The sequence below is a fragment of the Meriones unguiculatus genome, chromosome 1 (genome assembly GCF_030254825.1).
Source record: "Meriones unguiculatus strain TT.TT164.6M chromosome 1, Bangor_MerUng_6.1, whole genome shotgun sequence".
In the NCBI taxonomy this organism is placed as follows: Eukaryota; Metazoa; Chordata; class Mammalia; order Rodentia; family Muridae; genus Meriones; species Meriones unguiculatus.
The window spans coordinates 23,733,899-23,760,668 of NC_083349.1; the positions used below are offsets into that span (position 1 = coordinate 23,733,899).

The window sequence follows — 26,770 nt, forward strand, 5'->3', positions numbered from 1 at the left end:
ACCTTTTGTTTGTTTTGTTTTTTAGGACAGGGTTTCTCTGTGTAGCCTTGGCTGTCCTGAATTCACTTTGTAGACCAGACTGGTCTCAAATTTATAGAGATCTATCTGCCTCTGCCTCCCAAGTGCTGATTAAAAGTGTGAGCCACCACACCTGGCTATCTGCCTTTTTTCTGCACCCTTCCTTTCTTCTTCTCCTTCTCTTCTTCCTCCTTCTCCTCCTTCTTCTGAGGTACTGTTGGTAGTGATTATCAAGAAAAGGTCTTCTATGTAGTCCATACTTGAACTTGAGATTGTCCTCCTGCCTCAGCCTCCCATGAGCTGGGATTGCAAATGTAGCTTGTATTTAAAAATTCTTTCACATTTATTTATTTTGGTGAGGAGCGGGCATGAACACCACATTGTTTGTTAAAGCTCTCTCCTCCCACCATGTGGGCTCCTGGAATTAAATTCAGGTCGTCAAATTTGGCAACAAGCACTTTTACCAGCTGAGTTTCCTCACCAGCCCCGTTTTCTTTTCTAATTATAAGTAATGCGCCCCCAGCCTGGTCGTGAGCCAACAGCAGTCTGACCTGTTGACGTCCTGGAACATATCTTGGAGCAGGCAGTCAAAATAGGTGAATGATAAGCCACACTTGTCCAAAGTGGAGTAGTTTAACAATTAAAATTAAAGAAAACTAATACAGAAGGAAAAAAATACTCTGCAGCCAAAAACAAAACAAAACTAACCAGCAGGAGATCGTGCTGAGGGTGGTGAGGTGGGGCTCTCCTCCCAGAGCAGACTTCAGCACCACCTGACAGTCTTGCTTTAGATACCGTGCGTCGCGTCGTAGAGATTTAAGACAGTTGCCGATGGCTTCTCACCTATGCTGATGGATACGTGGTAATCAGGACCCAGTGATCCCTTTATTTGTTTTTAAACTTATTCATTAATGCGTAAGTTCCAGATGGCAGATGCTGACCGTGATGACCACTGTTTGTAATCCATGTGCCTCCTACAGGGAAAGCTAGTTTTAACCTTTAATGAATGGATGGCTGCCTTGCTTTGTCATCATTCTGAAGTTGCATGTTTTTGCAGCTTCTCATGCTATTTTCATTTCTAATGTAGCAATAAAAAATAAGTATAGCTATTATCTTAGAAAATAATGTGCCCCCATTGGATAAAATATACAGAACTATATAGGCACTTTTTTTTTTTAAAGCTAGACATATTAGTGTACACCTGTAATCCCAGCCCTTAGGAGATTCATGCAGGAGGATTACACAGTAAATTCAAGTGATCTTGTCTCAAAAGATGAAGAAAAACAGTGTTTTACATTGTAGCCTAGACTGGCCTTGAGTCTTGATCCCCTTTCTCAAGCTCTGAAGTGCTGAGATCATTCAGCACTTGCCTTAAAGGCTCTGCAGAGATTTGAACAGGACTTCCAGGGTAACTGGACAGGACCCAGGCTGTGACTTGTGTGACTTCTCATTTAGAAATATGATCTCTCATGAAGCTGCTGTGACTTCACAGGCAAGGGTAGCACCTTGCTGTGTTTTTAGTATCTAGATGTTTGGAGGGAAAACCTCATGTGCTGGGCATTGTGCCCTGTCAGTGCTTCTCCTAGCCATCGACTTGCAGCAAGATCAGAAGTGAACACAGCACCACACACCACACTGTGCAACTTACAGACTGTTTAACCTTTGTCTGTGCTCCCTTTGCGCCCTTATGCCCTTGTTGGCAACACAGTCCAGGGTCCAGTCAGTGTCTATGCACATTTAGTCACCTTTTCGGCTTCCTTTCATCTGAACTGATTCTCCATGTCTCATGTGAACTTTACATATTTGGGGGTTGTTGTTGTTGTTGTTGTTGCTTTTGAGACAAAGTTTCCCACATAGCTCTAGCTGTCCTGGAACTCGATCTGAAGACCAGGCTGGCTTCAAACTCATAGAGATTCGTCTATCTCTGCCTGAGTGCTGGGACTAAAGGCTTGTGCCACAATGCCTGCCATCTTTCACATATTTGAAGCATTAATGTTGAAACATTAATTTCACATATCTGATGAAATAAATTATATGCCTTCTAAGTGAGGTAACACAGACCCAGAAAGACGCACATGGTATGTACTCACTGATAAGTGAATTTTAGTCATACAGTACTAGATCATGTGCTGTATAGTCATATAGTACTACTATCCTGTCTATATGACTGTATAATACAAGATAATCATACTACAATGCACAGACCCCCAAGAAGATGAGCCTGATGGGCATCTTAGGCTTTATGTTGGCCCACTAGTTATTGCGGGATATCTCTGAGGTGGACTATGTTGCCTGCTTTTTGATTACTTTCCCTTGATGGGACTTCCCTACCAGTCAGGGGCGGCACACTCCTTTAATCCCAGAATTTGGAGAGGCAGGTGAATTTAAAGCCAGCCTGGTCTACAAAGCAAGTTCTAGGACAACCAGGGCTGCACAGAGACACCTTTTCTCAAAAACAAAATCATGGTTGCTACCAAATGTGGTAGTGCATTCCTGTAATCCCAACTTGGGAAGTGGGGGCTTGAGGATCAGGAGTTCAAGGTCATCTTTGACTGTACAGAGAGTTTGAGGCCAGCCTGGGCTACATGAAATATTAAAAAAAAAAAAAAAGCCATAGCTGCTATAGGGGTTAGCTCTATCTGGATAAGACACAGGCACTATGCTGTGGGCAAGATATAACCTATTTTAGAAAACCTGGAGCCTGGAGTCCAGCAAGGTGAACCCCCACTTTTGAAGCTTGGAGCTCAGCAAGGTGACCCCCACTTTTGTATAGGTGAGCCAGATGCTCCTGCCAACCAACCCTGGCTGCTACATGCTACTTGAGACTGACACACGCCTGAGGGCTGCCCCAGAGCTGGAGCCGTCTCACTCTGCCTCTCAGACATCATGGCTGACTCCACTTTTCCAGCACACAGACCCTGGCTCAGGACACTGTGTTCCTGGCCTTCCTGCTTGCTCTTGGGTAGCTGTCTCTCTGTTGGCTCTCCCTCCTAGTCAAGCTCTAAAGTACAGGTCTGGTCCTTCTCCATTCTGCAGCATTCTCACCCTGGATTCAGACATTCTCCATTGTCACAGGACCAGGTGTTCCTCCCTTGCTCTTTCCTTGTCCACGAGCTCGATTCCCTCCTAGCCATGCCTTTCTCTCTGCAGTCTTGCTGTGTTGGCCCATCCACTGAACAGGGTTTTTCATTCCTCAGGTCAATGGACCTCTCAGTGAATGTGGTCTGTGGTGCCCCTATACCCTTTCCTGACTCCAGCCTGATCCAGTGGTCCCTACCCTAGTCAGAGTCTGATGTAACTCTGTTACAATCTCTGCCCTACCTGGATCTTTTCCAAAATCTTTTAGACCTGCTTATGGCCTGAAGGAGGCAGTGACCAGCAGGTCTGTCCATATCTTCAGCCTTACCTCACACAGGGCTCTTTGCCTTCCATCTCCTGCCTGTCCAGCTTGCTTCATTGTCCCAAGCTTGTTCCCTCAGGGCCTTAGCAATTGCTTTTCTTACTATCTGGGTGTGGCCACCTCTTTCTCCCTGATTAGGTTCCAGGTTCTGTGTTCCTTCCTCAGAGAATCATCTGATATCCAGCTATAGTAACTTTCCCCAGGACACTCACAAAGTGTGACCTTTGAGGCACTTTGTCATCACTGTTTGATCAGAGGTGATCTTGAGTCTGGTTCCTTTTCCTGCTCCGCTGGCCCAGGCTCTTATGGACATAAGTCCACATACTGCGCCTCCTGGGGTGGGATGCTGCTTGCTGCCCCTCTTCCTCCTCGTTGTGGGATTTGCTTATGCCTTCTCCTCTGAATTGCTGGTCGTCCTTGTGACATCAGTGTTTTTGCAATGTTTGTTTTATTTATTGAGTTTGCTTTTATGTTTAAAAAAAAGGTGGCTGAGTCAAACATTTCTACCTTTTACTAAGAACAAAATCATTCAGTTAGATAAAGGTCTCTGAGTGGAGAGGCCAGATGCAGATTTGGGCCCTGCTTTCTTTTCCTTCTTTCTTGGGCCTGGCTCTGTCTTCCTCTTTCCTCTCTCCCTTCTCCCCACCTCTGTAGCTTTATTTTTTTTTTTTTTTTATTTTGCTTAATTCTTTTATTGGAAAAAAAAAGTACCTTAAAAGTCCATCATCAGGGGCTGGAGAGATGGCTCAGAGGTTAAGAGAACCAGCTACTCTTCCAGAGGTCCTGAGTTCAATTCCCAGCAACCACATGGTGGCTCACAACTATCTGTAGGGAGATCTGGCGCCCTCTTCTGGTGTGCAGGTATACATGCAGAAAGAACATTGTATACATAATAAATAAATCATTAAAAAAAAAGTCCATCATCTTTTTAATATAAATTATGACTCTCAAACCCATTCCAATCACCTTGTTAAGTGGTGGTGGCACACACACTAGAGAAGGTAGCAGGAGAACATGAGAGAAGAATTGTGCCCAAAGAAATTTTCTAGCATGAGACTGGAGCTCAGGAGTCACCCACACCTCTCCTGTTAACCCCACACAGTGGCCAACCTTTTGCCATTGTGACTTGATGTTTATGGCCTTCCTGGGAGCATGTTCCCTGTGGGCACAGGTCCATCATGCCTGTAACTATTCACAGAACCTCCAGCTATGAGCTACTCTCAGGCAACAAGGTAAAGTTCCTTCAGGGAGGCAGGCCTGACTGGAACCGCAAGCAAACTCAGAACAGACATCTGTGAACAACCTTGAGCCTGAAAAACTACAGGGAGCACACTGAACTTTGGACAAATGAAAACCTCAGTCAGTAGGTGAGGGGTAAAAGGACGGATGGAGTCAGCAGGAGTGGATCAGTTTCCACAGCCCTGACCCATTACCACAAAACACGCTTCCTATTACAGAGCTAATGAGACCCCAGCCCTCTCTTCTAGGAACAGGCAGGAGCTCATCTGTCTTGTTCTGCCTTTCTAATCAGCCTGCAAAGAAAGGCCAGAAATGTAGCTTTCTTTAAAAAAAAAAAAAATTTTTTTTTTGAGGGGGTAGAGATAGAATCACACTGTGCTTCAAGCTGCCCTGGAACTCACTATGTCAAACTCAGCAATCTTCCTGCCTCAGCTTCCTGCATAGCTGAGATGACAGGGGTGAACCACCACATCCTGCCGCGTCTTTAATTTGTAAAATGGTTACCTATGTTTATGGTATAGAAACTGTCTTCAGTTGATTTTAAAATTAAGTTTCTGTATAGTACATGAAGCCAGATTTCCTATCGCAGCCATTTAAAGTGCACAGTTCTGTGGCATTAAGTCCATTCACAACCATTCCCCTGCAATCTACAAGGCTCTTTTCAAGCTCCAGACCTGAAACTTTGTCCCCGTTAAATATAACTCCCATCCTACCCTCAGCTTAGAACAGTGACCCTTTTCTCCCCCTCTACCTCAGCCCCATTCTATGGTAACCACTTAGGATCTCCTGTCAGCGGAATCCCAAGGCATTTGTCTCTGTGACCAGCCTCTTCACTTGCCCTTTGTGGTTGTGATGAATATTGTACTTGATATCCCTTGGTGGAAGGAAGGTTCAGGCCTCTGAAAAAGGCTGTGTTTTAACTGAGAGCCAGTGCTATCTCTTGAGAGAGCAGGTTGACAGGATCAACATATGAAAGAAGTCTATATTGGATGTTGGTGGAGAACAAGGGTAGGGAGCCTGGGTTCACAGCACCAAGATGCACGCACACCATGCTGCATAGAGCCCCTCTGTGGCCTCTGAATGTAAGCACCATGCTAAGTAGGAGGCTGCTGAGCTTCACTTTGCTTCATTGGATTGGATTTGCTTGCTCTTCACAGCTCCACTACAAATGGAAACAGAGATGGCACTGTCTTTTTCATAGTCTTCTGTGAGTTAGGGTCCCTCTCTCTTTCCTCTTTCTTTCTGGATGTGGGATGTTCAGTGCCAAGGCTGCTCTAACCTAGATTCTGATTGCCTCTCCTCAGATGCTGAAGTTTCAAACAGTTCGAGGGGGCCTGAGCCTCCTGGCTATTCGCCGCTCCTCCACTCTCCCTGTAGCCTCCCCAAATGACCGGCGCCTGGAGTACAAGCCCATCAAGAAAGTCATGGTGGCCAACAGAGGTGAGGACTACCAGAATCCAGGGCCTGGGGCCAGCCTGGCCTGGCCTCCTCCTCACCCTGCCCTGCCTAGCTCCTTTGTTTCTCTCAGGGCCCGGGAGTCTAACTGCTCGCCCTGTCTGTCCTAGGTGAGATTGCCATCCGAGTGTTTCGTGCCTGCACAGAGCTAGGTATCCGCACAGTGGCCGTCTACTCAGAGCAGGACACAGGCCAGATGCACCGGCAGAAAGCTGACGAGGCCTACCTTATTGGTCGTGGCCTGGCACCTGTACAGGCCTACTTGCACATTCCAGACATCATCAAGGTGGCCAAGGTAGAGTCAACTCGGCCCAGGAGATGCGAGGGTCTCCTGAGGCTGGGCAGGATCCTGTGCTGTGCCTGGCACCAATACCTACCAGGAGGCTATGTGTATGGGGGTGGGGTATACCCCAGGAAGAAAGGAAAAGGAGAAAGGCATTTCTCCTGATGTTTTCAGGAGAATGGTGTAGATGCTGTGCACCCTGGCTATGGGTTCCTCTCAGAGCGAGCAGACTTTGCCCAGGCCTGCCAAGATGCTGGAGTCCGGTTCATTGGGCCAAGTCCAGAGGTGGTCCGCAAGATGGGAGACAAGGTGGAGGCCCGGGCCATTGCCATCACTGCAGGTGACACATAACTCCTCCCAAGGGGCCAGTGTGAGAGTTTGTTTCCCTGACAGGATGTAGCAGGGATTCAGCCTGTTACAGAGACCCCTATACTCTCCCACCAGGTGTTCCAGTGGTCCCTGGCACTGATTCCCCCATCAATTCCCTGCATGAGGCCCATGAGTTCTCCAACACGTATGGCTTCCCTATTATCTTCAAGGCCGCCTACGGAGGTGGAGGCCGTGGCATGAGGGTTGTGCACAGCTATGAGGTGAGGAGGGCAGCACATATGTTCAGGGCTGGGTGCTAGGCAGGTAGCCCCTGTGGTGGGCTCTGGGAAGTGTGCAGAGGTGGCAGCAGAGGCACAGAGCTGGTCCCATGTCTACCTTGCTTGCCCTCCTAGGAACTGGAAGAGAATTACAACCGGGCCTACTCTGAGGCCTTGGCAGCCTTTGGGAATGGAGCACTGTTTGTGGAGAAGTTCATTGAGAAGCCACGGCACATTGAAGTGCAAATCCTAGGTGAGTGGGGAGTTGTGTGAAACAGGAGAAGCCTAGATCTCCCTAGTTTACAGCAGCGATCTTTGGGACAGCCGTTCCAGGGACCGCTCCCTGGAAAGGGGCCCTGGACAGAGCAGCAGTCAGTGGCCAAGGAGCCAAGGCCGAATCCCATTTCTTGTCTGCCCAGGGGATCAATATGGGAATATCCTGCACTTGTATGAGCGTGACTGCTCCATCCAGCGGCGGCACCAGAAGGTGGTAGAGATCGCCCCTGCTTCCCAGCTGGACCCTCAACTTCGCTCACGCCTCACCAGTGACTCTGTCAAACTTGCCAAGCAGGTGAGGACATGCTTCTGAGGACATGAGCCCAATTTTGCAAGTTTTCTTGGTACTTCTGCCCAGATTGTTTCATGGCTTGGGGGTATGGGAACTCCTTGTGGAGGGAAGGAGGAAGGTCCTGCAGAGAGGGAAAGGATGCAGACATCCTCTTGAGGCTGGAAGGGGTGCTCAGTGATAGCAGAGGTGCTTGCCCCAGAGGGAAGATGTCCTGGCTATTCCTTCTACTCTTGCTATATAGACTAACTTTTTCTGGGGTACCAGCTCACCCTGATCACTGTAAAGACAGAATTCTCAGATTCTGGCCCCTAACCTCTGACACAGTGTTTCCTCATTGAGCTATCTCTGCCAGTCTCTGCTTAGCTGGTAGAGTAGTTCCTGGGGTATGGAGGTGGGTGCTGTGTCTGTAAGCAGTGACTTACCCCAGACTAGCCTGGGAACACCTGCCATGGCTGCAGGGTACCAGCTCTACCTGCCCCTCTTAGACTTCCCATCTCCAGATATGTCACACTGTCCCAGGTTTGAGCCCCCCACGGCCTCTAGTGTAGGCAGCCAGGGTTCAGAAGAAGGTAGAGATGGTGAGAACAGAGTGTTAAAACCACTCAGCAATGTGCGCAGAAGCTCTGCTGAGCTCTGGTGGGGCTGGGGTTGCCTCAGGAGCAACGTCACCTTGGCCTTGCTCTGTTCTTTTGGTCGATGTCATCAATCCTACCAGCTCAGACTCCAGGGAATGCATGTGTTGTTCTGGAAGGACAAGAAGGGAAATGGTGGTAGGGTTGCAATCCTAGTTAGTGTCACCAGTGCTAATGCTGAAGTGGCATTGCTTGAAGTGATGGCCAGAGTGACACTGGTCAGAGATGACAGCAGAGTAACACAGGAGGAAACTCCTTGAAAACCCCTTCTGTAGTGGAGAAGTGGGCTGGGAGGCCCAGGACTGCAGGTCTAAGGGGCACAGACCAAGGAGGCTGCTGGGAAGACAACAGTGAAGTTCTAGGGTGGGCTGGGGGATGTCTTCACCCAGACTTGCTGGCTGTGGCCTGGCTTAGGAGCTTCCAGTAGATCCTTGAGCTTATAGAATATAGGGGAGGAGGTGTATTCTGGGTCCTGGATGCTGGCCACTGCAGGGGAGCTGATGGTAGGTGGAGGATGGATTGCCACAAGCTGTTCTGTTCCAGAACCTGTGCGGTGGGCAGGCTTGTGTGGCGCAGCCCTGACCCTGGGAACCTCTGCTTACTGGCCGCCCCTGCAGGTCGGCTATGAGAATGCGGGCACTGTGGAGTTCCTGGTGGACAAGCATGGCAAGCACTACTTCATCGAGGTCAATTCCCGCCTGCAGGTGGAGCACACAGTCACTGAGGAGATCACAGAGTAAGCACTGGGCAGAGGGCAGGGTAGAGAAAGAGCTACTGGGGGCAGCAGCCAAGGCTCACCTGCTTTCACTTTAAAGGACCTAGGAACTTCACTAACACATTATTTCTAAAATTTATTTTTATTTTATGTACATTGGTGTTTTGTGTGTGGGTGTTGGATCCCCTGGAACAGGAGTTACAGACGGTTGTGACCCACCATGTGGCTGCTAGGAATTGAATCCCAGTCCTCTGGAAGGGCAGCAAGTGCTCTTAACCACTGAACCAGTTCTCCAGACCCCTAAAATAATTCTTATGAGCATTTTACATAGTTGTTGTAAAAAAAGTAGCACACAATAAAAAACAACTCAAAACTTACCTAACCCTCACAGTGAGGATGCCCAGGGCCCAGGCTCTCCATGGAGCCCTCATGGCTGTCCTTGAGAAGAAGAAACCATCACCTCATTTTTCAGATTAATGAACCAAGAGGTTAAGAGACCTGCCCAAGTCCACACAGTGGGCTCAGTCTCTCCAGGCCTCCTCCAGCTCTGTGATGTTCCCAACGCCTATGCATAGCCTTTAGGTAGTTTCCATCGTTGTTTATTATATAGCTCCATGCCATTAAGATGTTTTAGATAGACTCAAAACAAATTTTTGAGATTTTTATTTTTTGTATGCCTCAATGTTCAACTCAGTGTGTCTGTGCGCCATGTATGGGCAATACCCATAGAGACCAGAAGAGGGCACAGATTCCTCAGGATTGGAGTTAGAGATGGTTGTGAGTACCATGTGGGTGCTGGGAATTGAACTCGGGACCTCTGGAAGAGCAGCCAGTGCTCTTAACCTCGGAGTCATCTCTCCAGCCCCTTAGACAGATTTTCAAAACAGATTTATATATTTTATTTTTACATGTGTAAGTGTTTGCCCTCAGAGCCAGAAAAGGGTATCTGATCCCCCAGAACTGGAGTTACAAAGGGTGGTAAGCCCCCATGCAGGTGCTAGGGACCAAACCTAGGTCCTCAACAGGAGCAGCCAGTGTTCTTAGCCTCTGAGCCATCTCGCAGCCCCTAGAACTTTTATTCTCCTTTAAAACTTGCTTCTTGGCCAGCTGTGTTTGCGTATACCTTCAATCCCAGCAGAGGCAGGCTGATCTGCATAGTGATTTTTAGGACAACCAGAGACCCTATCTCACAATAAAACAAAATAGAACAAAATGACAACCAAAAAACCCTTGCTATTTGCTGAAGGCATTCCCCGGACCATTCTCTGTTGTGAATACTTTTCATGGCTGTAGGCTGTTCCACCATCTGCACCCCTGAACTGTTCTAGCTTTTGGGGTTCAGGTGGATCTGTTAACATCTGTTCAAATGTGAGCTACGGCTTCTTTGTGCCAGTGTATTCTCCCACAAACTTTGTGTATAGACTTAAAGAAAAAGAAAATCTACTCATTTTATAAACAGTGAAAATAGCTTTCATTATTCAAGGAGACATATTTTGAGACTTAGAAGTATTAATCCTTGGCATTGGACCAGTCTACCTTTCCATGGAACATTGCTGGTCGTTTTCTCCTTGGTTGCACTCAGGACTAACAATGCGCTGCGCATCAAAGGCTGCGCCAGTCGGTGTTGGGCCACCACTGAGGACCCAGCACGCAGCTTCCAGCCTGGTACATATCCAGAAGCCACAGACCCTTGGCTTCCTAGGTTCAGAGCGAGAGTCACAGTGAGTCTCCAGCCATGTTTTCCAGTCAGTGCCCTGGTGCTGCTCTACCAAGATTTGCTCAGGTGTCAAGGTCCCATGTCTTGAACCATGTGCAGGCTAAGCTAGCTATGTTTTCTCTGACCCTCAGCTCCTCTGATGGGGAGTACCACCAAGATGATCTACCATGCAAGCAGGGTCAGTGATCTGCAGAGAGGGTGTCATGGTGACCAGACCATTATTACCGCTGTGCTTTCGTAAGTGACACTGAGTACAAAGTGACAATAGAGTACTAGCCATGAGCCTTAGAGACAATACTTGAAGCCTGGAGGGCCTTGTGTTGACACTTCTTTGCCTGGATTGGATACCATCTTTAAGAGTGGCCATCACTCAGGCTACGTTTACGCAGCCATGCAAACAGGGAGAGCCTTCATGCATGTGCTTGAGGAACATAGCATCTTGACTGTGTCTATCCTCCAACAGCTTACTAGTTGTAGGTGTCCAACTAATACAGTGCTCTGTTTTTGTTTGCTTAGCTTTTGGTTCTGTTTTGCTTCGGTTTGGTTTTTAAGATAGGGGCTCAGGGCATCAAGCTTGTTATATAGCCAAAGGTGACCTTGGACCTCTAATCTTCCTGCCTCTACCTATCAGTGCTGACGTTACAGACACATACTGACAGAGTTGGCTGTTATTCCTATTTTGCAGCCTTTTCTTTCCTGCATACACAATATATCCCTCATGCTCCAAGAGTGAGTGTCCTAGCCCTGTGACAGTGACCCTCAGCCTATGCTTCCCTGCTACAGGGAGCCAAGAGTGTGCAGGCCTTAGGGCAGGCACACAAAGGACAGGCCGCTGGAAGGGCCTATCAGGAAGGTGAAGGGCTTGTCTTCCAGATGCTTCTTCGTCTTTTTTATTTTTATTTTTTGGTATTTTTCAAGACAGGGTTTCTCTGCATAGCCTTGGCTGTCCTGGACTCACTATGTAGACCAAGCTGACCCCGAACTCACAGAGACCTCTGCAAATCCTGCCTCTGCCTCCCTAAGTGCTGGTGGGATTATAGGCATGTGCTACCACGCCCAGATTTCTAGAAACTTCTTAGGGGAGTGTTTTCTCCTGACACGTGGGGAAAGCAGGGCAGGCTTTGGGACCACCTAGGCTACTTGGTCTGAGGAAGGTACAGTATTGGCCTGTGTGAGTCATAGCACCCCTCTTCTCTTCCTTACCCCACCTCATTTGCAGTGTGGACCTGGTCCATGCTCAGATCCACGTGTCTGAAGGTCGGAGCCTGCCAGACCTGGGCCTGCGGCAGGAGAACATCCGCATCAATGGCTGTGCCATTCAGTGTCGGGTCACCACTGAGGACCCAGCGCGCAGCTTCCAGCCTGACACTGGCCGGATTGAGGTAGGTAACCTCCAGCCTGCACTGAGATTCTTCGCTGCCTCTCCGTGGTGCCCAGGTTATCTGTCACCCAGGGGCCCAGGTGCAGCTGGCTTAGAGCACACGGGAGCCCAGTACTGTCCTAGAGTAAGGGAAGAGCCTTCCACAGAAGGCTGGCAGAAAGCCAGAAGGTCATCTTGGAATGGGGGCAGACCAGCTTAGGGGACACTTCACACTTCCAGATGTGAAGCCTTGGCCCTGATGCCCTAGGAGCCCAAAGCCTCACTGTGACAAAGCCAGAGCAGCTGGTCTCTAACCTACCTTCTGTCAGGGGTGAGGGGTGCCTGCCAAGGCAGGCCCTTGTGGGGAACAGAGGACTGGGGCCTCTGTGGCAGGGTGAGTAAAGGCCCTTTGGGAGTAAGCAAAGGAGCTCTTCAGTGGGCAGCACTGAGGGACTGAGAAGCACTTTACCTCAGCTCTGCCCATCTGCCCTATTAGTGTTGGAGCCTCTGGGCTCAGCTGCCCTCTGTCCCCTCCATTTCTGTGGCTCCAGCCTGCTCCTTCACCCTGCATATCAGCAGCACTGTCTACTGTCTCCTGTAGACCAGGCTGGCCTTGAACAGGAGGATGCAGGACATCAGAGGTACTCAGGGTTGGCATTGGTGTCCAGGGTATAGGGGTGGCAAGGATGAGCACAAACTAGATGCCAGAACTGCGATCATGTCCAAAAGTAGTATGGTTAAGTATGGGGCACTAGGTCCGTTGTACTGACCTTGAGGGCCCAAGGGCCCCACCATAGCTCACCACCTGCATTCATTTCTGAGTCCCTAGGTGGGGCAGCTTTGGGCTGGTGCTGCCCCAGAGCCCCGGCTCCTCTGCCCTTGGCTAGGAAGGGGCAGCTGCTGCACTGGGGCCACCTCTTCTCCACCTCCACTTCCATGGCCAGGCCTGGTTTTGAGCCGGTCACCACAGGGTATTTTTAGCTGGTGGTTCCTGCACAGAGCTGAGTGTCCACCCTTAAATATTGCATGAAGTTCTTTTTTATTGAACACAGCTTGTGCCCTTAGCAGCAGAAGGGTGATGCTGAGGGTGTCCCCAGTCCAGTCCCTCTGGCATCCCCCTCTCTCTTACTTTCTCTTTGAACCTCAGTTTCCCCACCTGCCCCATGCCTGTCATGAGCACTCACCTGTATGTGTAAGTGTAGTTACCTCAAACACCCAAATATTTACTGTCCATCTGTGTCTGCTATTTCCCCTTCTGCTTGCCTCTTGTGTTTTCTGGATGAGCTCATTGTGCGTGTTTCATCTCCATGTTTCCTTCCTTCCTCTCTGCTTTTTCTCTCATCTTTCCCTTCAGGAATGAGTAGATATTCAAGCCTCCCCTTCCCTCCAACATTAAACGACAACAAAAACCAAATACCAACTGAAAGAAGCAAAACAGAAAAAAACAGGTTGAGTGTGGTGGTGCACACCTATAATTTCATCACTCTGTATTCAGAAGGTTGAGGCAGGAGGGCCATGAGTTCAAGGCCAGCCTAGGCTATACTGTAAATTCAGGCTAGTCTAGTCTACAGACTGGTGTTGCGAGAATCAAAAGGAAACTAACCAACTAAAACCTTTCTTGGTCAGCCTGCTAGTGTTCTTTCCTCGCTCATGGTCCTGTGGCCTATGTACTTCTGTCTGTCCCAGGGCCCCCTGGGTAGGGACTTCTCTGTTTTAGCTGCTTCATACCAGTGAGCAGCTGGTAGTGGGCAATGCATTCAGCTTCCTGGAATGATGTGGGCACAGAATGGGCCTGCCAAGAGGTACGGTGGTTAGGCAGGTGGTGAACGGTCAGAGGGCTTTGTCCCTTCCCAGCTGGGCTGCTAACTGGGCTGAGCATGATCTAGGAGCCTGGCAGGGCACTTCCTCCTCTGTCCCCTCCTTGCTGCAGTGCAAGAGCGAATGCACAAGACTCAGAAGGGCTGAGGCCTGGGTCTGTTGCAAGAAGTAGGAAGAAACTGACAGGTCAGAGATGGGCTTTCTAGGTACCCTTTAGCTTAGCCCTCTGGGTCCCATGGGAGGAGACCAGTTTACTGCTAGTTTCTGTCTCGGTTGCTGACATGGGCTTCCTTCTGCCAACAGGTTTTCCGGAGTGGCGAAGGCATGGGCATCCGTCTGGACAATGCTTCTGCCTTCCAGGGGGCTGTCATATCACCCCACTATGACTCCCTGCTTGTCAAGGTCATTGCCCATGGCAAAGACCACCCCACAGCCGCCACCAAGATGAGCAGAGCCCTGGCGGAGTTCCGTGTCCGAGGTGTCAAGGTGAGAGACTGCGCCTTCCCCTGCTTTTGCCCACAGTGGGTCCATCTGATCACATGTTACCGAGGGGTGGGCGTGGTGGCTACCTTGTCCTTGCTTTGCTTTTACTGGGGTGGCTCTCTGCCTCAGTGGCACAGTAATCTCTCCTGGCTGCTCTCAGACTGCTGGTGCCAGGGCCCTGCTGGTTCTCTATGTAAGCATGGTCCCTGGGTGAGAGCTCTAGCCCTGACGAATAAGGTCAGACCTTCTGCCGGCTCCCGGCTCTTCTGGCCTGGCATCTAGAATGGCAGGTGCTTCAGAGTAGCCAGGAAACATATGATGAGGGGCAGGGCCCTGGCCACAGTGGCTGCCTGACAGCAATGGCCTCAAGGTGCTTATTCCTTGTTGGGCTCCGCTTATAACTAGCATCTGTAACTACAGACAAATTCACAGCCAAGAAATGTTGTTCTGTCCTTTGAAACCAGCACCCGCCCACATATCCCATGGGGCACACTTGGGTTTACACTTAAGCCCCCAGCCCATTGAAGAGCTTCTCCCTCTTCCAGAGGTTCCTGTGGGGTGCTCTGGCCATGTGGGATTCACTGCCTCTGGGGCTTTGCCGTGGCTGACCAGGGATGGGAGAGGCTGTGGGCTGTACACTGGGCAGTTCGCAAGTTTATTTTCCCTGAGCCACACCACCTCACACACCTACCCTATATCACAGTGTGCTTAAGGTCCCAGCATCCAAGCTAGCCATGGTGGCACAGGCTTTCATCCCAGAACTCAGGAGGTAGGAGCAGGCAGATCTCTGAGTTTGAGGCCAGCCTGGTCTACACAGAGAGTACAGGGCAGCCAGGGCCCTGTCAAAGAAACCCTGTCTTGAAAAACTGAAAAAAAAAAAAAAAAAAAGAAAAAAAAGATCCTAGCATCCTCTTCCAATTTTGAGAACAGGGACAACAGGGTCCACGATCCCAGGAATAGCAGTAGGATTTGGGGCCTGTGTCTGTCCCCTTCCTGCACACATTCTATCCCACGTATTCTCTCTCCTACTCGTCTCCCATCTTTCACTTATTGCCCGCAGGGGCCTTACACCAGCATTTCTCTAGGTCACATACAGGTATGTTGTAGTGCCAGGAGGCTGGGTATTAGGGAGCTTGGCTGTACTTATGGACACAGTAAAACGCTCCTCAGCAGGTCTGGGCTGCCAGTGTCTACTTCTATACTTTCATTATGCACCTGGGTGCCCATGTAGGACCCACGTGAGCACTGTGGGTCCATGGGTATGGGAAGGCCAAAGCTGCTCAATATCAAGAGGCCCAGCCAGGCATCAGAGCAGAGGCAGTGCATTCACTCCATCAGCAGGTTGAAGCCCACTTTCCTGGAAAGCCCAGCATACAGCTGCAGTCTTAGAACAGCCAGGTGCTGCCATCTTACCCAGGCCCAGCGAACCACAGGACCTCCTGGACTGGTATCTGCCTTCTGGCAGGGCCAGCAAACACCAGACTCTGGCTCTTGACTGCCTTGGGCTTCCCCCATAGGCTGCCTGAGAGTCTTGGGCAGAGAAGCACCTTTGCTGGGCCTGACAGCTTTACCTTGATACCTGTGCGCATCTGTGAGCCTCTAGAGGCCTCCCTCCCTCCAGAGACCAAAAGACCCACATTGAAGTGTCCCCAACAATTTTATTATAAATAGAAACAAGACTCCCTTTTGGTGGCTGCAGCCCCTGCCTTGGTGGCTCTGAGCACCTGTTGGTGGGACCTGTCCCTTTAGTCTGGAGGCCAAAACCAAGGAAAGGGTTTGCTGTCCCACCAAGTACATGGGGAGCCTGAGGTACTGAGGATAAAAAGCAGAGTAGGGCCCAGAGCCGTGCTGCCCACCCAGGCTGGGTGCTGCCACCTGGGCCCAAGAGTGATACTGCTCCTTCCTCAGGCACAAGAGAGGCTGTTCCTGTCACACCACACTCTCCTCCAGCCGCTCCGCACTGCCCCCCACACCCCGGCACCCAGCTCCCAGCAGCCCCCCATGTACAGAGTGGCTCCGCCGGGCCCAGGCTCCTCCCAGGCGCCTGGCATACCCGTAGCACCCACCCGTGTCTCCCAGGTCCAGGGAGCAGCTGCGCTGGGGACGGGGTGGAGGGCTCCTTGGTGGGTGGCTCTTGGGCATGGGGCTGGTGCCACCATTGGTCTGGGATTGGACATGGCTGAGTTTGAGTGGGAGGCGGCCATTCCCAGCTCCTCGGCCCCGAACCAGCAAGGCCACAGTGAAGACCAGTAAGGCAGCCACTAGGACCCCTCCCACTGCCACAGTCAGGGTTCCGCCCAGCACATGGGCCTGTAGGGCATGGCACAGGGGTGTGGCTGGTAGCGTAGAGAAGTGGGCACAGCCCAGCAGTCTGGTGGCCGTGAGATCAGAGGGCCCAGCAGCGGGTGACAGAGCCAGCAGGCAGAGGTCGTAGTCAGCACCAGGAACCAGGTGCTTCAGCAGGAAGTGGTGGCTGGAGGCTGGTACAATCCTGCAGGCAAGGGCAGGTAGTCAGAGCCCCAGGGAGGGGTACAGCCCCCATTCCCATCTCTCAAGTTTGCCCTGGACAGCCCCTCAGGCCTGTAAGACTCTGTCAGCACACAGGCCAGGCCTGTGCTCCCTCAGGAAGGCAGAGACAGTGACAGGCATCCATATGCAGGACAGTGCCAGGGCAGAGATGGGTGTGTGCACTAGCACAGGCCTCAGGCAATAGGAGTGGGAGAGTGTGTGTGTGTGCGTGTGTGTATGCACGCTGAGGGGGGGAGATGGAACCGAGCAAAGGCAGAAATACCCTGGGGCGGGAGGCAGGTACTTCAGCTGACACCCAAGCTGTTATCACTGATGGTCAGGAAGACGGGCACATACAGCCACACCTGAAACCCCTAATAAGCAGCAGCTGCCCCTTCCTCTGCCCCAGGCATCTGGCCCAGCTATGCTCCAAGAGTTTAGAAGTAGAGGAGGAGCAGGCACAGGCCTGGAGGGGAAACAGGCAGGATTTGGGGATACAGGGTCAGCAGGAAGGGAGGCGCAGTGAACAAAGCAGGCTGAAGGGCTTGTGAAGGGCCCATCCTCACCGGTAGATGAGGGTCTCATCCTCGCTGCTGTTGTACTGGATTTGGAACATCCACACTGGGTCTGCTGGCCGCCCTGGGCCCCAGCTCACCAGGCCAGAGGTGGCAGTCACCTCCGTCACTTGCACGACTGGCTCAGATTCTAAAGACCCCTCGCCTTCAGCAGCAGTTCTAGCAGAAGCAGCAATGTCTGAGGGTCCAGGACGGCCCCCCTCAGCACTGGTGTTCCCACCATGGGGCAAGGCCAGTACCCGGAGCTCCACTCGGGCTGTGGCCTCACCGGCAGGGTTGGTGGCAATGCAGGTATAGGCTCCTGCATCTCCAGCGCCTGTCACCCCAATCTCTAGGGTCCCATTGGGGAAAGCCCAGGCTCGGGAAGAGTTGCCAACCAGCCTGTCATCAGGGCCAACCCAGTGCATGGTGGGTACAGGGTCACCAAGGGCCCTGCACCGCAGAGTGGCCCGCTGGCCCTCTAGCACCCATAGGCGCTGTGTGTGGCGGGCAATCAGCGGAGGCTCACAGGAGAACTCTCCCTCAGGCACTGCCCAGAAGTAGCGGCCTGCCAGGGTTGGTGGAGAAGCGCAGGTTTCCAGGTCATCAGGCCGGGCCAGCCGCCGCAGCCACAACAGCTCACAGTTGCAGTGCAGTGGGTTCCCGCTAAAACTCAGCACCAGAGGGGAAGGTGAGGCCTCAGCATCCCGACCCCGGGAGAAGAGCGGATCGGGTGCCAATGTGGCCAGGCGGTTGGAGGTGAGGTCAAGGCGGGAGAGCTGGCTAAGCTGGGCAAAGACACCTGGAGGCAGTGCATCGATGAGGTTATGGTCCAGGTTAAGGGTATGCAGGGCAGGCATGGAGCCTATGCCAGCCCAGGGGACCTGCCGGAGATTGTTGTAGGACACATCCAGGTCCTCGAGACTGTCGAGGAAGTCGTCAAAGGCCCCCGGCGCGATGCGGCCCAGCTGATTGCCACTGAGAATGAGGTGCTGCAGGTTGACAGGCCCCCGCAGGCTGCTGCTGCCCAGCTCCACCAGCCTGTTGCCATCCAGGTGCAGGGAGCGCAGGCTCTCCAGGTCCCCAAAGGAGCGGGCCCCAATACGGGTGATGGCATTTCGAGACAATGTTAGGTCCACCAGCCCAGTCATGTTGCGGAAGTCAGGCGGTCCCAGGGCCTGGATGAAGTTGTCAGCCAAGCGCAGTTCAACTGTGCGCCGGTCGACGTTGGGTGGCACAAACAGCAGGCCTCGGTGGGCACAAAGGGTGCTGAGCGACTCCGACAAGTTCTGGCACACGCAGGGTAGTGGGCAAGCGGCGGCTCCACTGGCCAGCAGCAGCAATAGGAGCGGCGGGGCCATGGTGCGTGCCCTGTGGGAAAGGGCCGCAGCCCCAGGCACAGGTGGGGCTAGGGCAAGTGCCCACTTGTGCCCAGGGCACGGTCCCAGAAACCAGTTTCCAGAGTCTGGTCTGGAGAAGGGTTGGGTAAGAGGCTCATGGAGGACCCCAGGGAGAAAAGATGGCTGGGGCTTCAGGCTTAGGGCCCCCAGAGTAAAGGTCACATTTCCCAAGGGAGTCCAGGTACTAGGGACAAGGTGAGGCCTGAGGCAGGAAGTGGAAGAGGGCCAAGAGCAGGGAGGGTCCGGGAACTTCCTTCAGGCATCCTCTGGAATGGCCAGCCCCCTCCCCCTCCCGTGCCTTTCCCTTCGTGGCTGAGGACAGCGTCCCCCAAATCCCTGGCGTGGACGGTGGCTCCTCCCCGGGCGGGCCTCCCGTTGTGCCCTGCCGGGGCGGGGGAGGGGGGCTCACCTGGTGTCCGTCGCTCAGGGGGCGCGGGCTGGCCTCCCCGCGGGCCCAGCCGGCCCCTGCCGACTCCAGGCCGCTCTCTGACGGGGGCGAGGCCCGGCCCGCCTGCCGCGCACCCTCCGGCCCATGGCGCTCGGGCCCTTGGCCCAGGCTCTCCCGGCTCCCGGCACCTTTTCTCCCCGCCGTTCGCGGTGGCGGTGGCGGCGGCGGCGGCAGCGACAGGCAGGCGGGTGCGCGCCGGCGGACACGCGCGCCGCGGACACGCACGTGGAGGGCGGACCGGGAGGGGCACGGGGATCCACCCGGGCCCCAGCCCGGCTCCGGAGGTCACGAGGACACGCGCCCACTGCAGCGCCCACGGGTGGCGTCCAGTTACGCCCGAGGCCCGGCCAGGCCCGTCGCGCGGCCCCACGGAGCTGCCGCAGCGCACTCACCCTGGCACGGGCGCGCGCGCCCTCGGCCACCCTGGCGCCCAAGCATCCTGCACCGCTCAGGCGGGCGCCGCGGCTCTGCAGTCGCCCAGACAAAGCGCCAGCTCGAAGGCCCCTTCACCATCTCCCAGGGACGGGTCTTTTGTCACATGTCTCTGGGCACCCTCCCCAACACGCCCACATATGCCCACACGCCCACACCTCCCCGCACCCACGGGCAGGGCCGGGCGCAAACCCGCACTGTTGCTGGGACCCTCGCGTTCACAAACACACACTGAAGGTCACAACCGTTCTGCATCACCGAGTCACGTGAAGGATCCCCCACAGGCCCAGGCCCTGGGGGGCTGGGGTGGCGCCCCCAACAGGGCTTCTGCGGGTGGGGCCTGAGGGCTCTGCCACGGGACTGGCGTCGCGCCCCGCCCCACGGCGCCCCTCCCAACTCTGCTCCGTCTTTCTCCCGCCCTGCCTGGCGCTCCCCAGCCAACCGGCCTCCGCCTCCGGCCGGATTGGTCTGTGCTGAGCGGTTTCCCAGCAGGCTGGCGGTGGCACGCTGTTTGAAGCTGTGCGTCAGTGGTCCTCTCCCGTCCACAGCTCCGCCTCCCCCTTCCCCCGCGTGGCCTCCTCCTAGGGAGTGCGGCCCGAAAGGTCTAAGACGTGAGGTGGTGCCACCCGAGAGCCCGGGCTTGGACCGGCGTGCGGAGGGCTGAGAACCGGGTTGGGTGTCTCAGTGCTTGTTAGTCTCCACCATCAGGAGTGGTTCACCTAATTGAGACGGGAAGTTGTCACCTCCTATGGGGCAGCTCTTCGTCCTCGGGCTACCCGGGCCCCTTCTTCCTATTCCCCTCCCTCCACACCTGAGTCTAAGAAGTGCGTGGGTGGCAGGAGCTCGCGGAGACAGAGGTTGGATTCTCGTTCTGCCTGGTACAGCTGCCCAGCTTTGAGCAAGTTACTGAACTACAGAAACAGTTTTCTCACGGAGATCTAGGACTGTTAATTGCCTGTACCATTCACACCTAAGGGGGCAGAAAACTAGCAATTTGAAGGGCTTAAGTCCTCGCAGCTGGAAGCCATCGCTTGGGTTGTTCTTGTTGCTGGGACACCCCAGCTGTTGCAAAACCATTTGGATCTTTAGTGTGATCAGCTGTGGTGTGAGGCGGTGCCAGATACTTCCTTCTTCCCCTAAAGAGTTTCCCTTCACGCCAAACGTACACGTGTTCGAGCATCTGCCAAGGGGTTACCCTGTGCTGGGAGCGAGGTGGGTCCTGGAATGGTGGTGGGTCCAGTAGTGGCAAGGAGAAATCTACACGGTTGGGGCTCTGAGGCTCCTACTCACCCTTATGCAGCCCTGGTTTCTTCAGATATTTTAACAGCTAAGTGTCATTCTTCAGTTCCTCCCCCGAGCCCCCTCTTTTGGGCATGGGCAAGTTTCCAGGAGACAAGCAGATGCAAGGCACCGATAGCTGGGCCGTGCTTTGTAATCGTTAATGACTCCCTGTCAGAATCTGGTGGGCAAGGCACTCACTCTTCTTGTCTAATCTGTTGGGCTGGGGGGGGGGGTGTTGAGGCAGCTGGGGATGGGAGGGAAGGTGGACTGAGCGGAAGAGATTAAGAATACAAGATTTGTCGTGGGATAGGGGTCTAGCATGCCCAGTCACACAGGGAGGTGGGTAGGCAGGGTAGAGCCAAGGCATCCATCCATCCATCTAGATGGGCTAGGAGCACAGGGTGCAGGGCTTGGTGAGTTCCATGGGGAGTGCAGAGGTGCGAGAGAGCCTGTTCCACCTGGCTCTGAAGACAGACGCTGTCATGAAGAGCAGGTCCAGATCTCCTAAGGACAGTGGAGTGTGAGAAGTGGAAGTGTAGAGGGGACAGAGGAGGTCCGGGAGGAGTGTCCAGGTGGGAGCTGTTAGCCAGAGGGTTGGGGGGAGCCTTTGGAGTTAGCAAGAGTGATCTCATGGTAGTGGGTTAAAGGGTGGTGTGCATGCTTTTATAGGTGCTGAGCTGGGTTCTAGGCTGTGGGGAGGAGGGAGCGGCATTGGCATGTGTTCTGGGGTGAGCAAGGCTGGAAGGTGTGCATGCAGCCCCTGGCGACTTCAGGGATTGCCAGGACGGTGGTGAGATGGGGAAGCCACAGAGCTCTGGGCTGACACTCTGTTCGCTCCTCGAGCTACATGGTGACTGCTCTGCCTGTGTCTTGCAGACCAACATCCCCTTCCTGCAGAATGTGATCAACAACCAACAGTTCCTGTCGGGCACTGTGGACACCCAGTTCATTGATGAAAACCCTGACCTGTTCCAGCTGCGGCCTGCACAGAACCGGGCCCAGAAGCTGTTACATTACCTCGGTCTGCCCGCCCTGCCCTTCTCTCCCCTTCTAAGTTTTCCTTGTCTCCCACCCCCATAGCCCTTCCCTTGTTAAGGTTCTGTAGCCTTCTTTCAGTCCACATGGCCCTTAATAGGTCTCTACTGCCTGGACCCAAGAGGCCTGGGTGTCTGGGAGAAAGTCTCTATCCCCGAGCCTACCACCTACCTGCTCACACCGTTACTCTGCCCAGCCTGTCTTGACACAGCACCCACTTTCTCCCCAGGACATGTCATGGTGAATGGCCCTACCACTCCAATTCCTGTCAAGGCCAGCCCTAGCCCTGTGGACCCTGTTGTTCCTGCAGTGCCCATAGGTAGATGAGATCCATTTTTACCAACTCAAGGGGATAATGGGAAGTCGCTACCTGCAGGGTGGGCACTGATGGTCTTGTCTACCATAGGCCCGCCCCCAGCTGGCTTCAGAGACATCCTTCTGAGAGAGGGGCCAGAGGGCTTTGCCCGAGCCGTGCGGAATCACCAGGGGCTGCTGCTGATGGACACAACGTTCCGGGATGCCCACCAATCACTACTGGCCACTCGAGTGCGCACGCACGATCTCAAAAAGATTGCGCCTTATGTTGCCCACAGCTTCAACAAACTCTTCAGCATGGAGAACTGGGGAGGTAGCTAGAGGAGGACTGGGGTGTTAGACAGTGCTGGCGGGTACTGAGTGACCAACCCAGAAGGCTCAGGACGCCAGGGACAGAGATGCTCACAGTGAGATGGTTTGTCCCACAGACGTCAACTAAGCGAGCTCCTTCTGGAAGAGCACCAGGCTCGAGGCTGCAGAGCTGGGATGCAGGGGCCGCCAGTGGAGGGGCAGGCTGGCAGCTCTGATGCTGGGAACATGTGGAACCAGGAAGTGTGCAGGCTGCACAGCTGCAGGGCACCGTGGGGTCCTCACGACATGGAGTAACCCTCTCTCCTTTCTGTGCAGGTGCCACATTTGATGTTGCCATGCGCTTCTTATATGAATGCCCCTGGCGGAGGCTTCAGGAACTCCGGGAGCTCATCCCCAACATTCCATTCCAGATGCTGCTGCGGGGGGCCAATGCCGTGGGCTACACCAACTACCCTGACAACGTGGTCTTCAAGTGAGCCTGGGTCGGCTGGGACCACACAGCAGTGGGCTCTAGAGGGTCTTTGACTTCATGCTATGGGGACCAAACAAAATTGCAGAGACAGGGAGGGCAGAGCTTCTGGATCTCTGCGGCAACAAACACTGAGGGAGATGACTTGTCACAGGAATCACAGCACGGAATGGGGGTTGGGATCTGGGCCTTAGGGCTCTGCTCAGTGTTCTCCTCTCAGCCACCACTCCTTCGCTAAGAGTCTTCCTAAACCTCCAGGCTCCGTCAGGCTGGACAGCTCTGCCAGTCACACCTCCTGGCCCAGGCTGCCCTGGAAAAGGCCGTGTTCACGCTTTGAAGCCCCCACTCCCCTGCCAGGCCAGACTTCATTTGCTAGAGGCCAGGAGCTAGAGAAGGGAGGGAGTCAGGTAGGACTCACCTGTCTTCTCCCCTGCCAGGTTCTGTGAGGTGGCCAAAGAAAACGGTATGGACATCTTCCGAATCTTTGACTCCCTCAACTACTTGCCAAACATGCTGCTGGGCATGGAAGCAGCAGGCAGTGCTGGGGCCGTGGTGGAGGCTGCCATCTCATACACGGGTGATGTGGCTGACCCCAGTCGCACTAAATACTCGCTGGAGTACTACATGGGCTTAGCTGAAGAACTGGTGCGAGCCGGCACCCACATCCTGTGCATTAAGGTGCCAGGGCCTCTTGCCCATCTCTTCCTTTCCCCCGCCACGCAGGAACACATTGGGTTCCTCCTTACCATATTTCCTTCTCTTCTTCACTTTTCAGGACATGGCAGGCCTGCTAAAGCCTGCAGCCTGCACCATGCTGGTCAGCTCCCTCCGAGACCGATTCCCTGACCTCCCATTGCACATCCACACCCATGACACATCAGGGGCAGGTGTGGCAGCCATGCTGGCCTGCGCACAAGCTGGGGCTGATGTTGTGGATGTAGCAGCAGACGCCATGTCTGGGATGACCTCACAGCCCAGCATGGGGGCCCTGGTGGCCTGTACCAAAGGGACTCCACTGGACACAGGTAGGACAGAACAGCCCATGGCCTGTAGTTGTGAATAATCCCAGCAGAGTCTGGGACACAGAATCCAGATGTCTCCTTCTGGCCTGGCCTCCCATCCTGGAAGCTACCCCTGGGAGCAATGGCACATTGCCAAGCTCTCCTGACTCCAGCTTCCCCACAGAGGTGCCCATGGAGCGTGTGTTTGACTACAGTGAGTACTGGGAAGGAGCGCGGGGACTGTACGCAGCTTTCGATTGCACGGCAACCATGAAGTCTGGCAACTCAGACGTGTATGAGAATGAGATCCCAGGGGGCCAGTACACCAACCTACACTTCCAGGCCTACAGCATGGGGCTGGGCTCCAAGTTCAAGGAGGTCAAGAAAGCCTACGTGGAGGCTAACCAGATGCTGGGGGACCTCATCAAGGTGAGCAAGGCCCTCACGTAACGGCCTGCACACTGCACTTCTGTTCTGGGCCCAGCCTGCTCCTTACCAGAGATCTTTCCAGGTTACGCCATCCTCCAAGATTGTGGGGGACCTGGCCCAGTTCATGGTGCAGAACGGGCTGAGCCGGGCAGAGGTTGAAGCTCAGGCAGAAGAGCTGTCCTTCCCCCGGTCTGTGGTGGAGTTCCTGCAGGGCTACATCGGCATTCCTCACGGGGGTTTCCCCGAGCCCTTTCGCTCCAAGGTAGGGAAGGTGCCTCCTGGACGCAGTGGGGACTGACTTCCAGAACATGGCCTGACCCTCTGCTTTGCTCCTCAGGTGCTAAAGGACCTTCCAAGAATAGAGGGCCGGCCTGGAGCCTCCTTCCCTCCTCTGAACCTGCAGGAGCTGGAGAAGCACCTGATTGAGAGGCATGGGGAGGAAGTGACCCCAGAGGACGTCCTCTCTGCAGCCATGTACCCTGATGTCTTTGCCCAATTCAAAGACTTCACGGCCACCTTTGGCCCCCTGGATAGCCTCAACACCCGCCTCTTTCTTCAAGGACCCAAACTTGCAGAGGAGTTTGAGGTCAGTGGTTCTAACCCTTGTCTTCACTCAGCCCCAAAGACTACATCACCCCGGCAAACAGCCTCCAAACTTGGTCCTCACAGCCCTGTGAGCCGTAGAGCACAAGTGGTCCTGTGTGGCCAGCGGCTACGACTTTACACAGGAGAACTGGGATCCAGGGCCTGTTTTCCCAGACATTCTCCCCAGCTCTGGTCTCGAACCTCTTCTGCAGGTGGAACTGGAACGGGGCAAGACGCTGCACATCAAAGCCCTGGCTGTGAGTGACCTGAACCGGGCTGGCCAGAGGCAGGTTTTCTTTGAACTCAATGGGCAGCTTCGGTCCATTTTGGTTAAGGACACCCAGGCCATGAAGGTACAGTGCCGTCAGGTCAGGGCCAGCCAGGTGGTAGGGATGGGCCTGACCTGCTATCTCATGTCATCTGTCCTCTCTGTAGGAGATGCACTTCCACCCTAAGGCTCTGAAGGATGTGAAGGGACAAATTGGGGCCCCTATGCCCGGGAAGGTCATAGACATCAAGGTGGAAGCAGGAACCAAGGTGGTTAAGGGCCAGCCCCTCTGTGTGCTCAGCGCCATGAAGATGGAGACTGTGGTGACTTCGCCCATCGAGGGCACTATCCGCAAAGTTCATGTGACCAAGGACATGACGCTGGAAGGCGATGACCTCATCTTAGAGATCGAGTGATCTTGCTCCAGACTGGAAGCCCAGCCAACCCTACCCCAAGCCTCCCCACAGAAGCTGTGCAGCCAGGGCAGGCCCAGCCAGCCAGGGCCTGAGAGCAGGAAGGCCAGGCCCTTGGGGTCCTGTCCCATGGAACAGCACACACTACTTGCAATGGCCCATTCCCTTCAGCCGTCTGTCCTCTCCTTACCGGCAGGCAGTTGCTCACATATTCATCTCTTGCCAAATAAGGGTCTGCTCCTTGTAGGAGAGTACACGTGTAAGGTGGCCTTGTACCCGGGGAGGTGGTTTAGGGGTTCTACCTCTGGGGGTAGGAGGAAGACCTAATTTGCAGGTCCTGGGAAATTTGCTCAATAAAAGTGGCCTTCCCTTGCCCTCCACACTAGGTTGTGTACAAATACCCCACCCCTAATGCTGCCCCCAGCCTTGAGGCTGCGTGGGTGGGTGGAGCTTCTCTCAAACACCCATGGGATCTAGGTCAGATCTGCTTTTTACTTTTTTTTTTTTTTTCAACCTTCCTGGACGTCAGCAAATTAGACCCTGCAGCCTGTCTGCCTGATGTTCTCAGGGTACTGGCACCCTACGACCTAAAAGTTTTTACAGGCCACTTCCTACCTAACGCCTCACCTCCCAGCCACCAGCTTCCACACAGGCTGGGGAGGCAAGAGCTCCCCAGGAGGCAGGTGTATGACTTGGATACTCCCCTTTACAGCTGCGTGAGTGTGGCTATGTCACAGCCAGCCTTGGGGGCAGAGTGTCAATGGGGAATGATCACCGGTCCATGTCTCTCCCCAGTCACCAGCTTCAGAACAACCTTGAATGTAGGGGACCTAAAGGGATATTTGCAAATTGTTTAAAGAGCAAAGGAAAACAAAAACCATCTAGAAGCGCAGTGAGCGGGTAGACTGGAGGCCTGAGCAGCCTGGAGTTGCTGCATAGAGCCCTTGCCACTCTCGGGGCTGTGACCTTTGTCCTGGGTTCCTCCAGAGACTGAGACGGAGAGCAGTCCATGTGGAGCCAGGCTCTGGCACCACCCTCCACCCTC

The 26,770-nt window shown here is 53.8% G+C and overlaps 2 protein-coding genes across 7 annotated transcripts in view; one reads left to right on the plus strand and one right to left on the minus strand.

Moving 5' to 3' along the window:
* Positions 1-26,105, plus strand: part of Pc (pyruvate carboxylase) — a 99,229-nt gene extending 73,124 nt beyond the window's left edge. For all 5 annotated transcript variants that reach the window (XM_060383940.1, XM_060383944.1, XM_060383956.1 and 2 more), the window contains 20 exons: positions 5,962-6,097; positions 6,223-6,407; positions 6,570-6,735; positions 6,840-6,985; positions 7,118-7,235; positions 7,402-7,553; positions 8,800-8,918; positions 11,834-11,996; positions 14,096-14,278; positions 21,775-21,919; positions 22,163-22,252; positions 22,340-22,561; positions 22,876-23,032; positions 23,467-23,707; positions 23,805-24,054; positions 24,215-24,459; positions 24,542-24,721; positions 24,797-25,045; positions 25,257-25,397; positions 25,480-26,105. In XM_060383940.1, coding sequence (XP_060239923.1) covers positions 5,962-6,097; positions 6,223-6,407; positions 6,570-6,735; positions 6,840-6,985; positions 7,118-7,235; positions 7,402-7,553; positions 8,800-8,918; positions 11,834-11,996; positions 14,096-14,278; positions 21,775-21,919; positions 22,163-22,252; positions 22,340-22,561; positions 22,876-23,032; positions 23,467-23,707; positions 23,805-24,054; positions 24,215-24,459; positions 24,542-24,721; positions 24,797-25,045; positions 25,257-25,397; positions 25,480-25,728 — 3,537 coding nt within the window. In that variant the 3' untranslated portion in view covers positions 25,729-26,105. The remainder of the gene's footprint in view (positions 1-5,961; positions 6,098-6,222; positions 6,408-6,569; positions 6,736-6,839; positions 6,986-7,117; positions 7,236-7,401; positions 7,554-8,799; positions 8,919-11,833; positions 11,997-14,095; positions 14,279-21,774; positions 21,920-22,162; positions 22,253-22,339; positions 22,562-22,875; positions 23,033-23,466; positions 23,708-23,804; positions 24,055-24,214; positions 24,460-24,541; positions 24,722-24,796; positions 25,046-25,256; positions 25,398-25,479) is intronic.
* Lrfn4 (leucine rich repeat and fibronectin type III domain containing 4) lies at positions 15,914-19,901 on the minus strand. Of its 2 annotated transcripts, XM_021650274.2 has the most exons (3): positions 19,147-19,901; positions 17,350-18,708; positions 15,914-16,766 (listed from the first exon to the last, which is right to left on the minus strand). In XM_021650274.2, the coding sequence occupies exons 2-3, from the start codon at positions 18,696-18,698 to the stop codon at positions 16,205-16,207; spliced, it is 1,911 nt and encodes a 636-aa protein (XP_021505949.1). In that variant the 5' UTR covers positions 18,699-18,708; positions 19,147-19,901; the 3' UTR covers positions 15,914-16,204. The 2 variants fall into 2 exon arrangements, with proteins under 2 accessions (XP_021505949.1, XP_021505948.1); XM_021650273.2 differs by lacking the exon at positions 19,147-19,901 and having other exon boundaries at positions 17,350-19,050.
* Positions 26,106-26,770: the final 665 nt, after the last annotated feature.